Genomic DNA, 14,807 nt, shown 5'->3' with positions numbered 1-14,807 from the left:
AACACTATTGTTTATGTACTTTTTCTCACTTTTTCCCACTTCTTTATCGTCAGAGGCATTTTTAATGCATTTTTCCCATATGCCTCCCTGTACAGAAAAATAAATGCCTGAAATAACGCACATATCAAAAAATGTCTGTATGATCCCCCCACCACCACTAAGGATGCATTCAAAAGTTTCATGAAAGTCATGTAACTTGTTTACAAGCCCAAATAAAGCACCACAAAAGAAGCGTGTGAAGGGTTCATTTAAAAAAAAACACCCCTATAGTTTTTGATGCTGTTTTTTAGAGCCAAAGTCAAAAGTGTCAAAAAGAAAGTACAGGACTGGATCGGGGGCCCAGAGGGCCCTAAGGGAGGCCATACGTGACAGGGTGGCTAGGGATCAGGATAAGATAAAAGGGTTAATGCAGCAGTTGTGTGTAAAGGGGAGGGGATGAGAATAGGGGTAAACAGGGATTGGTGGAGAGGGAAATATGTTAATTAAGGGGAGTAAGGTTATAAAAGTAGGGGGTTTGAGCCATAGCGCCATTTTAGGGGGAAAAAAAGGGAGAAGAGTCCTGCCCACCCTCCCAGAAGAGAGTATGAAGAGTTAGTGAGTTTGTTGCAGGTATTTTAGAGAATATAGTATTTACATGGGATTATGGGTGGAACTGTATTTTATGTCGTAGCAGCCTGTGGTTGGTGGGGGGTCCTTGGAGGCGAGTTTTTTAGATTTGGGTGAAGGGAGTTTGGTAGGTACCGCCTCACCTTTCAGACTGTTCCCCCTTTTATTTCATTGTGGTTGAGTCTGATGCTTTGGGTAAGGCCAGGGAAGGGACCACGGGTGGTCTGGATCATTTTTTGATATTCTAGCCTCCTATTGGGGGTACCTAGTGGTGTCTCTGAGCCGGGTATACAGTTGAAGGCAAGGTTCGGTTTTTATGGGTTTAAGCACAAGATCTTTGTGACCTCAAGGTCCTCCTCTCCTTATATAAAGGGGTTAATATGTATTTGTTCATTTGTGTTCATAAAATGGCTGCTGTGGCCAAAATATCCAAAAATAAATATGTCTAAGTGTATCATTGGGGGTATACAGTAATAGGTTGGGATGGGTCACAGCGGATGTGACTCTAGCATACCCGTGACACGGAAACCATAACAGAAGGACAACAAAAACTGCAGTAATATGCAGCCCAGCAGGGTTGTCCCCTCACACAGCATCATCACTGAACGGCTTCATCTAGACCAACGAGACCAACCAGTTCATATTTCAGGTCATTTTTTAATGGGCTCTTCCAAAAGTTAGCCATCGTTGTAGCTCGGGACGCTGCGCTGGCAATAACCACCCTGCATGCGTTCATCTTCCCATTGACATTCCTTTACATCTCTCGCCCCATATCACACCATATAAAACACTCTGCTACCAGGATACAAGTCGTCAGATCCGTCGGGCTCATAGAAGAACGGCCTTGAAGTCTGACACTTTCAGTATGAGGGGTGGAGGAAGAATACAGATTTCTATGATGTTCAGAGTCCGTAGAAAGCTGCGCTATAAGATCTGTTATGTAATACCAATCGTCTAATGCTTGTACCCGATGCGCGATGCTAACGTGCTGCAGCTAAGAAACAGCTTAAAGGGGTTGTCCCTCTAAAAATACTGTTTATAGTTAAACGCAGCCCATAATTCTAGGCATTTTTTGTATTTACACTTATTAACCCCATTTTCCTTTTTTTATGAATAACTTTTTTATTTTGCGAACTGCACAGCCATGTTAAGCTTGTTTTATTTATTTTTTTGTGGCGTGAGTTGTATTTTTCAGTGGTACCATTTAACGCACCATATGATTTATTGGAAAACTTATTTTTAGGCAAACTGCACACAAACCTTATGCAAATGTGAAATCCATTCTTTTGAGTGGACTCATTCACATGTGCAATTTTTTCCTCGCAGCATCAGCGCAAAGAAAAACAATCGCAGTACTAAGTTTAGGCATTGTTTTCAATGGGACCTTAAAGGTGGGCTCACACGGGTGTATGTGTATATGTGCTCGCTGTTGTGAGATGTATATTCGCTATGCAGGGCGCATGATCGCAGGCTATTGCATCCACATTGGCGCATTGTACTGAATTATACTGCACTGCGGGGACCCCCATGTTAGAGTAGGCAGAGCAGCCTACTTAGTAAGTGGGTCAGCTGACTTTGTAGGCCCCAATGCTCTCATTTACGCCCACAAAAACACACAGTTCACTGCGCAGTTTTAGCAAACAGGGGACTTTCATGAGCAATTGTTCACAAGAATAGAGCAGGTCGCTTTTTTCCCCGCACAATGATAACACTTGCAATCCTTTGACGTTCCTGAGGAGCGCAATATCACAGAAGTGATGCCAGGCATTGTTGAATTTCTTCGCATTGGCAAGAAAAATGTACATTGGAAACGCCATATTGGGCCGAGTTTCTCAGTCAATATCACGCTCGGCCGTGTGAATGAAACCTTAGTGCTTGTTTTTTATCGGACAACCTGTAGTTTTTACTTATAGCGAGCAGCATTATTTTTTCATCCGAAGAAACGGAAATCTGATGGAATGGAAGCAAACAGAAACCTTTCTGTTCGGTTTCCGTTTTTTTGAAACCTTATTGAAATCAATGGGGAAAAAATAGTTTTTTTTCTGTTTTATTTAATTTTCTTCTTCTCTAATAACGGAGCTGGGAGATGGAAACCCTGAACTGGCCCTAACACAGGAGTGAGAGTGGCCTGAGATGTCACTGGACATTTGTAGGAGAAGATCAGAGTTCTTTCAGAGACTTTCTTTCAGATAGTTTTCCTTTCCTAGTTGCCCACAATCTAAGATGTGACTCCTTTCTTCCTAGTATCTGTGCTTGATGTGTAGCGGCCGGAGCCGGCGCTGGCGCGGTCTTACAGTCCTGCATGCCTTGCCCTGACACCTGTGATGTCAAGCGCCACAAGAATGGAGTGGCTGCCCCCTACCCGCTCGCACATGGGCACAGTGTGATAGAAGCCCCCCCTTGTCTTCTCCTTCTCCAAAATTAGCAAATCAAACCATGCAAATGAAGCCACAAGGAGAGCCTTTTATTGTCGCCGGCCCTTTGTTTCCCACTTTGGAATTTGTTGAAAAGAAAGCTTTTGTTTCCCTTGGTAACTGCAGCCGAATCTGGAGAAAAGCGGACTTAGCGGAAGACAATGGCTTGTGACACAGCTTTAAACTTTATTAAGTCTGCCTTGGACCCCTTTTCCTCTCTTCAGCTAAATGGAAGCAAAGTTTGGCCGCCCCCCCGCTGGGCGCGTGATTGATGTGCTGAACATCTGAAGCACTTTTATGCCCAGCTTGCTCTTTCTGAGTGCATAATGTGTGAATACTCAAATAAGGTCAGCCCTTATCACATGTAATCTAGGCCTCAACACAGATCAGCAGTGACAGTCATACCCTGGAAGCCGCGCACAAATCGCCCTCCGCCGCACCGCGCAGCTTAAGGGGCTTTATTGCCAGAGATTCCTTCATAGCAGCTCATGTGCTGGAGGGAGAGAGGAGAAATAAGGGCGTACTTCTATAAAACCCCATCGCAGCGCAGGAGCTGTGAGGAGGGGACCCCAGCAAGCAGGGCTGGGGCGATGGATGTGCGTACAGAAAGAAGAGGAATTTGGAACTTTTGTGTGGAGAGGACTTGATGGGAGAAAACTTCGGGCGGATGGACACGGGCGTGTGTGCGCACACAAATTCTGCGATACGCAGTGAATAGAGCATGTTTTCAGTGGTTTCATTCTCAAGTTTTGTTTTTGCGTGCATGCTCTATTTTAGTGCACGTTTGCGCACCAAAGGTCCCGTAGTGGGGGGCGATCCGCTGCGCAATTTCATAGGAAATCAAACACATCTGGTACTAATTAGGCTGCGCACCCTTTAAAATCATGGAGGGACAAGTGAATGGTTCTTGGCAGCGCAGAAAGTACATTAAACGTGCAGATACACTCGTAATAGCACAATATTCACCGCGCAAGAACGCGATATCGCATGCATTTTTGTGCTTGCACTTGTGTGAGGTCCTTCAGACAAGCGTAAACACCAAAATGCCTGCGAAAGCGCAATTTTTTCGCGGTGAATGTTGCGCTGTCGCACGCTTATATGCATTCCTGTATTAATTGTGCTGCCCAGGACCTTCACATAGTCACAGGTGTGTTGATTTCCCCATGAAATTGCGCAGTTCATTGCACAGCTGCGCCGGTATCGAATGTGCACATAGACTTCTATGGTGCCTTTGATGCACAAATGTGCACCAAAATGTTGCGTTCTTTTCTTGAGCGCGCAAAAGTGAAAATAAATCCATTGAAAACAATGAGTTCTATTCTCTGTGCACGGCAAGCATAGATTTTGCGCACACAAATGCGCATGGAAACACGCTCGTGTGTTACACCACACAATATATACAGCAGATACGTCGTTGGCTTGTTTCACGAGAAATCCTTAAGTCGTTCACCTTCACTGCATAAGGGCAAAAACACACGTGGCATGCGCTAGTGCCCTCGCCGCTACGGAATGTATTAGCCCATGAACCGGATTTGTTTGACTATCCAAACTCCGCGCTAGTGCCCTATATTCAAAGTGGACAATTAGCGAACGAGCCAACGGGGATTTTTATGCTTGGATAGAATGAACGCCGAACAGAAGCGACTAATTTATTATTCATCGTTTAGTCGTTGGCCGCGTGTACACTGAATGACTTTAAATGCCGCCAACTTTCATTCACTTTCGCTCCTTTGAAAGCCTTTTGAATGAATCGTTCCATCTATAAGGGCCTTTCCATCTGATAGTCATGTGACTGTATCTCATTAGTCCTTTTATGAGGCGGATAATGGAGTGCCTGTGAATGAAGCATTGTCATTTATAGGGGCGGAAGATCTTGTGGTTTCTCTCATATGTTCAGTCCCAATATGGTGCTTGTTAGATGCATATATAGAGTTCATTATTGAAGGGGGCAATAAAACGTAGTGCAGTAAGAAGTATTTCTGTTCTGTATTGTAAAGATCTGCGTTAGAGCCGCTGGGCGCTGCCGCCACATTTCCACGCTGTTGTTAGCAGACGTGGAGTCGCACTTTATCGCTTCTATAAAACAATTAGGGAACCATCACTCTTGAGTTTAGATGATACAGATGTAGCAAGAGTCCGGATAACAAATACCACGTGGGCCACTTTATAGGAGACGGCATCTTAGTGTAATGCGCGGCACTATGTCACATTGATGGCAACACTAATGTCCCTCGCTAATTATTTCTGGACGCATCTGAAACAGTAAATGCCGTCTGACAAAGTGCCCCTCGGTACATTTGTTTCTGGGTCCCAAAGTGTTTGCCTAAATAATATATGATGTTTTGTACTCCATCCACGACCTATTGAGCAGCCCAGTTTATACGTTCCTTGAGTTATGGTGACAGTGAATAGACAGCAGTAATTGGGCTGAAACTAGGTAATATAACAACTGTTGGCACTTGTCTCCATTGGGGGATAAAAGGGAGGGGGGGGGGGGGGCTGTGGAAGAATTTGTTTATATGGAAATTAGATCTGTGCATTGATCTCTATGGATGTATCCGACATCTGGGAATGGGCACCACGTATGTAAGCAAACACTATTCTAGCAGCTCTGGGTCAGGTTACCATTCCCGCATCTCTGTATGCAGCTCAACTGTTTTGAGCGATCATCTGTCGGGCGTATTTGCGCACAGCAAATTGGTGCGTGCAATATGCCAAAAGTGGAACCCATTGATTTCATTCGGCTCATTTACATGCGCTCATTTTTCCTGCACTTTTCAGTTGTGCAAAAAAAAGGCAGCATGATTTATTTTCCTGCGCAACAAAAGTCCCCATAGAAGACAATGGGGATGTGCAAATATGCGCCAAATACGCTAGGAGATGCGAGAAACACTGTATAATTGCCCAGGATAAAAGAACACATCTGAAGCTCGTAAGGGTTTGTCACATGGGGCGGAAATACTGCGGAATGTCTGCAATGAAAATTTCGCAGCATTTCCACGTCCAAAACGGAGTCAAAATCAGAACCATTGGTGTGGATTTTGACTTTAAATCAGCTGCTTACCTGCAGACGATACGGCGCTCACCTCCAAAGTCTTCCGATGTCAGCGCACTTCTTTATCTGGTACCCGGCGGGCTGTACCTGACCAGCGGTGCTGTGCTTACTACAAGCTGCCGGGTAGCGGATGAAGGGGTGCGCTGACACCGGAAGACTTTGTAGGGGATCGCTGTATCGTCTGTGGGTACGCAGATGATTTCAAGTCAGTATCCGCACCAATGGATATGGAAATCGTGAGGAATTTTAGCTGCGGACATTCTGCAGTATTTCTGCCCGTGTAGATATACCTTTAGACTAATTAGCCATTTCAATTGGTGCATCTTTGTCTGCCGCATGCAAATGAACTTGCCTTGCGAGCGCAAAGAGTACAGTAAAATCTGACCAATATGTGCGCAAAAAAACCTTGTTCAGTCCGCAAATACGCAGTGCTCAGGCGAGTGCAAATACGCATCCACTCGTGTGAAGGGGTCTAAGAGTCTTTGCACGACCCTACATTATGGCTCCTAGCAATAAACCTCTGTAATGCAGGACACAGTATTGCCCTTCTGGCTTTGTGTTATAGACCTGAATGCCCTCCTGTGTCTCTCTATGGCTCCCTGCAGCTCTACTGTGCGGATGACTCCTAAACCTCTACAGATATTAGATTTTACAACAGGATCTACACCATTTACAGCAAATAGATGACAATGCCTACACGTTGCCCTATAAAGCCTAGGTTGAAACCAATAATGTACATTCCAGAAGCAGAGAATATTCACTAAGTTAAGTGGGTCAAAAATAAGTCTTATGTTGTACAATACAGCCGTATCTAAACTTTTAATCGCTTTTTTTTCTTAAATCAATAGTAAAAGCAAAAATAAGAACATTTGTGATATATTTTATTACAGAAAAATGCTTCTTTCTCCACTTATCAGCCACTTTCCCAACTCCCAGCCTCCTGCTCTGATCACTCACTTTAAATGTACGTATAAAATCGATGCCCAGAATCCGTACAAACAGCTCATATTACAGCTGCAACTCATGAAACTCTATGGAAAGGGGAGGGTGAGGGGTGGAAGGAGGTAATTTCTGGAGGGAGACAGAGGGACACACAGACTTTGCTGTGGCTTCTAGTAAGTGTTTTATCTCACCTCAGTGCTGGATGCACAGCTACACTACTACTGCGCCATACCTCCCAACTTCCAGACAACAGAAAGAAAGGCCAGTTCAGCTGCAGACGCCACAGCACATTCCCTTTTCACAGTAAACCACATCCTTTGTGTCCTCTCACAGTAATACTGTCTCTTACTGCAGTTATCTGTAGTGGCCACAGGTGGCATCATCTCAAATTAGAGGTGTCCGTTTTCATGTTTCTTCTCTATCTGGTCCCAGATCGCTATAAAAACTTCTTCCAGCCATGACACCCTTCCCATCCTACCACTATCTCCAGTGAACCTTTAATAATCCATCTATAACGCTATCACCATCCTTTGGCCCCACTTAGGTAGTAATAGTGCTCCCTACTATGGACCTACTGGTTTATAGCGTCCTCACTGTGAGCCCACTCATTTTTATTGCCCCCCCCCCCCCCCACCCCCCATTGTGGCCTCACTTTTATGTTCAGGCTCACGTTTATGTTCCCGTTCTGTGGCCCACTTGTTCATAGTGCCCTATCCTATTACTGGGCTCTGGTCCAGTAACTTCTGTCCAGCAGCAGTGTCACTTCATCACTCACATACTACTGCCAGTTGAACAGCACTCTGTATGTAGAATAGCTTCTCCCCCCTTCTGTTCTCAGTGTGTCCGGAGATGGGGGAGTAGTAGACAATTTTCCATACAGAGCACACTCTCTGACCAGCAGTATTATGTAAGTGGTGAAGTGACGCTGCTGCTGGACAGATTTTATGGGAATGGTCCTGGTGATGCTACAGGGGAAGGGAAGCAAGATAAGTTGGGGGACATGCTGCTGTATAATGCTCTCTATGATGCTGTTACTTATGGAGATTCTGCTCCCTTATGTGTGCTGCATAGGAAGGTATCATAGCAGTTAGTCTCCTCACGTAAACAGAAAGAGTGCAGCCAACCAATAATTGTTCTGTGCATAGCGATGGGCAAATTCCGATTGACATGCTTTGTCGACTAGTGCTCGTTTCAACTGGCTAAGGGCTCCTTCACATGGAAACGCGATTTTCAGCCGGCTGCATCACGGATTAAAATCGCATGAACGAGAGGCATCCGCTACCAAGTCACGGCTGCATCTCCCGTTTTCACACCCCCATCAGACGACCAGGCTGTGACGTATATACCGTTGGCCGGGGTAAGAGAGTTCAGCTCTGCCAAACTCCCTCCCCCTTTTTCCGCCACTTGCTGGCTGTCGACATAGAGAGAGGGCGAGACGGGGCGGGAGCTAGTGTGTTAAACTCCCTCCCCCTTGCTGCCGGGACACCCCTCTGTCATAATTTGAAAGGCTATTTAGCCTAATGAATTCAAAATGTGATCATTTTTTCATGGAATTGTGCATTTCCGTAACCATTGAAATATGCACAAAAATACAGCATCACCTATTTTTTTCGCACGCGTTTCATACGAACGCAAGAAGGGAAAGTGAGAACACACCCATTGAAATCAATGGGTTCTATTCTCTGTATTGTGTGAAGCAGCCCTTAGACATATAATATGATTTTGATTCGTAACAAACCTTCCCGTGACTAAACCCTGAGACCTCATGCAGTATTTTTTTCTGTCATTTTAAACTGCATGAAAAAATGCCAACATTTGGTAAATGTAGGGTGTTTTTTGTACTTTTTACATTTTTATTTAGTGCCATTCTGTAGATGTGTTTTTACTGTGGTAGCAGTTTTCCGGTTCTGTAGAGAAGCCTATAGGAATAATGCCAGAAAAAATGTCCTACCCAGAGCCACTGGACCCCAAACATTCCTTATATGTAAATGTTTTATATCTCTGTGTGGCTTTCAAAGTAATATCTGGCCGTGAAAAGAAGTAAAAAATGCATGAAGCAGTTCATTATATTTAACTCTTTATACCTCAATATTAAACAGTGCAAAAACTTTTTCAGATGTTGTTATTATTCTACAATTAGAAGTTTTATCCTTTAGGTTTTGCAGTGTGGGAGAAGTGAATCATCTTCTATGCAGAGTGTGTATTGCGTGGGGCTGGAGGGATGGGTGCAGTGGTGAAGAGGTTAACAAGCTTTGCCAAGATAAGGCTAGGAAGTGTATACAAACTCTCATCTGGGCAGTCAATCACAGCTTCTGTTTTTAGCAATGAAGTCTGGCTTGGGAACTCTTTGTTGTGTTTCCCCACGAGGTGATCAGTTGAGCTCTATGTGGTGACAGAACTTGCTTGTAACAGGCTTGATTTTCACATTCTCCTCTTCCCTGCAGACTGGTGAGAGGATCTGACAAGGCTGGAGACTTGGGACTAACTGCAGCAAAGAGAACACAATCCAGAACGTGGACTTTTCTATTCTCCAAGAGGATAAAGGCATCTTCCCTGCTGCATCTGCTGTAGGAATGGGCTGGTTTGAAGACCCAAGCTGGCAGCTGCATGTTTCCCTGATAATGCTCCTGTCTCTGCATACCAGAGGTAAGACAAACGTTACAATGTATCTAGTTGTCAGGGAAAGTAGGTAACAATGTTGCAAACAAAACATTGGGAACAGCGAGCACCCCTTGTGCCATGAGCACTGCTCCTCCGAAGCACTGAAGGCTTTTTAGGAGCCAAATATTTTTCTTTTTTGTTACTTTCATGTTTGTCAACCCCCAGGAAGTCATGTTTGGTGGTTCCTGCAGCAGTATGTGCTATCTCTGTGATACCCCAGAGAATAATTCGGAACATACTGCACATTTATTGAGAAATAACTGTTCTTATGACACAAGGGGCCAAACTAGTGATTGCTTGTTATGTACAAACTGGATAATATGCATTAAATCAACTCTCAAAGCTGTGTCTGCTTACATTCCCCACATGTCAGGATGGTAGAAATTCACATCAACTTCTCTTTTATCTCCAGAGTAAAAAAAAGGCTTTTTTCCCCCCATGAATTAGTATGTCTCGGCAGACACTACGGGGTTCCTTGATGGAAAAGCATTCTCATTCCCCCTTTGAAACACACACTGTGTTATAGAAGTGCAGCCTTAACACTTTGTAAAAGTTTATGGGACCCTGTTTATTGGACCCTGTTTCCCAAATCCCATTCTTTCATGGAGAGATATTGATGAAGACCAAATCTTCTGCCATCACTGTATCATGTTCTGGAATGTTGGGTCCACAGAATTGGATATGTTTTACATGTAAATACGCTGCTTATGATTATAACTCTTATTTGAATCATCATTCATTATGACAGTAGGAAGATCAATGTATGAACGTTAACAAAAACATAGTAGCAGAATTGGTTACATAAGATTGTGTGTAAAAATACTGCCTGATATGCAGTATGTCTAAAACAGTGAAACTGCTTGGGAAAGATCATCATTGTAATAGTATCTATCTATGCATCTATCTAGCTATCTCATATCTATCTATCTATCTATCTATCTATCTATCTATCTATCTATCTATCTATCTTATATCCATCTCATATCTATCTATCTATCTCATATCTATCTATCTATCTTTCTCATATCCATCTATCTATCTATGCATCTATCTATCTATTATCAATTTAGGTATCTATCTAGGCATTATCTTTCTAGCTAATTATATATCTAGGTATTTATCTATGTATCATCTATATATCTGGGTAGGTATCTATCTATCTATCTTATAACTATTTTGTCAAGGTATTATCTATTTATGCATCTATCTATTTCTTTAATTATATATCTATGTATTATCTATTTAAGTGTCTATCTAGGTGTTATCTATCTGTTATATATCTATGTATTATCTATCTATCTATCTATCTATCTCATATATATCTATCTGTCTCTCTATCGATTATCTGCCTATCTATCTAGCTGGTATCTGTCTATGCATCTATCTATCTATGTATTATCTATTTAAGTATCTATTTAGGCATTATTTATCTATCTAATTATATATCTAGTTATTATTTATCTATGTATCATCTATATATCTAGTTAGGTATTCATCTATCTTATAACTATCTGTCAAGGTTTTGTCTATCTATCTATCATTTCTCTAATTATATATCTATGTATTATCTATTTAAGTATCTATCTAGGTATTATCTATCTAATTATATATGTAGGAATTATTTATCTATGTATTATCTATGTATCTGGCTATCTATCTATCTATCTATCTATCTATCTATCATTTCTCTAATTATATATCCATGTATTAACCTTTTAAGTGTCTATCTGGGCATTATCTATCTATCTATCTATATCTGTTATCATCTACATATTATCTATCTCTCTATCTGTCAAGGTATCTATCTATCTATCCATCTATCTCATATCTATCTATCTATCTATCTATGCATCTATCTGTCTATCTATCATTTCTCTAATTATATCTATGTATTATCTATTTAAGTATCTATCTAGGTAATATCTATCTAATTATATATATAGGAATTATTTATCTATGTATTATCTATGTATCTGGCTATCTATCTATCTATCTATCTATCTATCTATCTATCTAGCTATCATTTCTCTAATTATATATCTATGTATTAACCTTTTACGTGTCTATCTGGGCATTATCTATCTATCTATCTATCTATCTATCTATCTATCTATCTATCTGTTATCCATCTACATATTATCTATCTCTCTATCTGTCAAGGTATCTATCTATCTATCCATCTATCTCATATCTATCTATCTATCTATGCATCTATCGGTCTATCTATTTTTTCTCTAATTATAGATCTATGTATTATCTATTTAAGTATCTATCTAGGTATCTATCTAGCTATCTGTCTATCTATCTATCTATGTATTTTCTATTAAAGCATCTATCTAGGCATTATCTATCTGTCTATCTATCTATCTATCTATCTAGGCAGTATCTATCTATCTATCTATCTAATCTATTTATCTTTCTCATATCTATCTATCCATCTATCTATCTATCTATCTATCTATCTATCTATCTATCTATCTATCTATCTAGGCAGTATCTATCTATCTATCTAATCTATTTATCTTTCTCATATCTATCTATCTATCTATCTATCTATCTATCTATCTATCTATCTACCTATCTATCTACCTGTCTAATGATATTGCATAATGTATAACATAATTATGCATATAGATGTACACTATCAATTAGTAGGTTCAAATTTTGATAGATGATTGATAGAAGAATGTTGGCCATAACACTTGGCAGTTGACCAAGAAAATAATTATGTAGTTCAGTTTATTTTTGTAACCCAGCAATATAATTTCCCACAAAAGCCATGCTATAGGCATTTCTGCTGTGTATCATTAACTTTGAGCACTGATGCTAATTCACTATTGTTTAGGAAGTATATTATGGTAACTTTATGCCAAGGAAATAATATATTTCAATCATATTTACCTTAAAATTAATTTTACTTGATCATGTAGCACAAGTTTTTTTTAAAATATTTCTGAGCCAGGAAATGTGCATGTTTATTTCTTATTATATAATTAAATTATTATTTTATAACTTTTATTAGTTTCCCAAAAACTTGAATCGTTGAACGAGTTTATCCAGGGCAGTATCAGTTTGTGATGTATTACTCTATGAGACCATTAAGATTATTCATAGGTCATATTTATGTATCATTTCCTGCATGAAAGGCTTGGGTAGGCTGTGCTTCTACTACTGACAGAATACTATGCATGCTTTTTGTTGGGTCATAGAAGTCACATGTTTGCACTATTTTTATATTAGCAATGAAGATTTGACTTTACCAATAGTTATTTATAACTCTATGTTTACTTAATCTGCCATATCTAGAATAGACAAGTAAAGTCTTGGGCTGGCCCACCAAGGGTCTAGAAGATGCAATGTTAGTCCTGGGGTTGGACTTAATAGTGAGGGCTCTTGTACAAGACAATCCTATCTGAAGATAACTTTGGAGAAGATTGATGAAGCTACTGATATACACAAAATAGCTATCGGTTGAATACTTGTCCAATTGATAGCTACTTCCCCGACCTCTGCATTACATGCATGCTCGCCTCACCTAAACATGCCTGTTTATTTCAAGGTGGCAATTTTCTGATAGTGTACTATCTCACAGCAGGAAAAAAGGATTGAATTTGCTGAAATCCAACATTTTCGATCCTCTTTGCCCTTCGACATCGGAAGGGAACAATCAGTAGGCCTCTGTGCACATTGGAATATCAGTGAATCCCCACATGTAATGTGTGTGGGCAACATTAAAAGTAAACACATGCATGTTCTATCCTGCTGTAGGACGGGCCGCATAACTTTTGAAAAGTTTAACCTATATGTGCACTTTTTGAAATGTCTATGTTTTCGTACAGCAATATAACAACTATAAAGGTGGCCTTTGACATGGGTTACCATAATAGATTTAGTTGGATTACAGTTGGAGTAACCAAGGCTGTGCACCATTTCTGAGCTGTAGATCTGAATGTAGGCTCAATCCTCTTATATTATTTGTGTTAAATTATTGTTTTGTTGATCTGGTGAAGAGTCACATTTAATGACAAACGATTTAAGATGACTCAGTCCTCTCAATACATTGTGTAAGATGTAAGGGAAGATCCAGTTCATATGCTAATTTATCACTAGAGAAAAAGCCTCTGCGATTTCATATTGTTCAGTGGAGCTCTCCAACCTCCATCTACATTGTAAATTTGCCTCTTAAGCTGACGTTTTAAGCTCATTTAAATCACAAATTCCCAATCAATCATGTTCCTTTTCTAGTAGTGCATGGCAGCTAGAGTAGGACCGGACTCATCATTCACCTCCTCTTTTCAGTGTATTGTTGTGCTGTGCGGTGCCTCTGCATCCATAATGAGGATGGGAATCTGCCTAGAAGATGTTCTTCTCTTGTTTGTATTCTATGTACAGTGTGAAATGTGAATGCCGCGGTAAATAAAAATTCCTTTAATGGAGAGAAGTGCTCTAATCATTTGGTGGGTCATACATGCACATCGACTTCGAGCGTGGAAACCACTTTCAAAAGTGCTGTGCAGTTTTATTTGTCTGATAGAGTAAAAACTTTCCCATTAGGACTCGTATGGCCTGGTTAGGCTTTCTTGTTTTAGACTTTTTGTTGACTTGAGCCTTCCAAAATATTAGTCAGATGTTTGAACATGAAGTCTCATAGAGGTATATTTACAGCAAAAATCTCCATCCATCAATGTGGCAGGATGTTCATGTCAGTAGTATTCTACTGGAGCATCCCCCCCTCCCCCACACCTTATTTTGTAGTTCAACTTCTGACTTCATGACCTTTTGGGATGCCTTTTTTCACAGTTCTGTCAAATTAAGTCTGTTTTTTTTTTTACCTAGTAATATCAGTGAACGGGTCAATGTTCTCTCAGTCAATCTAAAGGAAAATTCCTTTAAACTGATATCAATGAGACCTTAGAGGTGCTAGATTATCACATTTTCTGGATTATCAGACAGTACTAGGATAGGGCACATTTATGGGTTGGGGACTTTCAGGAAGAAGGAATAAAATAAAACGTTAGTATAAAATTTACTACTCTAATTTTGTTTCCAATTTGAGGAATTTCCTAATTGGTTGTCTAGGCTCAGTCGTATGCTTCATATTGCAGTTCTGTGGTGAAAACTAACGTCCG

General features: G+C 40.7%; 1 protein-coding gene across 1 annotated transcript in view; it reads left to right on the top strand.

Annotated features, from left to right (window-relative positions):
• The first annotated feature begins 9,531 nt into the window (after positions 1-9,531).
• Positions 9,532-14,807, top strand: part of BMPR1B (bone morphogenetic protein receptor type 1B) — a 111,314-nt gene continuing 106,038 nt past the window's right edge. Inside the window, exon 1 of the mRNA XM_066574024.1 lies at positions 9,532-9,663. Coding sequence (XP_066430121.1) covers positions 9,591-9,663 — 73 coding nt within the window. The 5' untranslated portion in view covers positions 9,532-9,590. The remainder of the gene's footprint in view (positions 9,664-14,807) is intronic.

The sequence above is a fragment of the Eleutherodactylus coqui genome, chromosome 7, assembly GCF_035609145.1.
Source record: "Eleutherodactylus coqui strain aEleCoq1 chromosome 7, aEleCoq1.hap1, whole genome shotgun sequence".
Taxonomy (NCBI): domain Eukaryota; kingdom Metazoa; phylum Chordata; class Amphibia; order Anura; family Eleutherodactylidae; genus Eleutherodactylus; species Eleutherodactylus coqui.
This window is presented reverse-complemented; position numbering and strand designations above follow the sequence as displayed.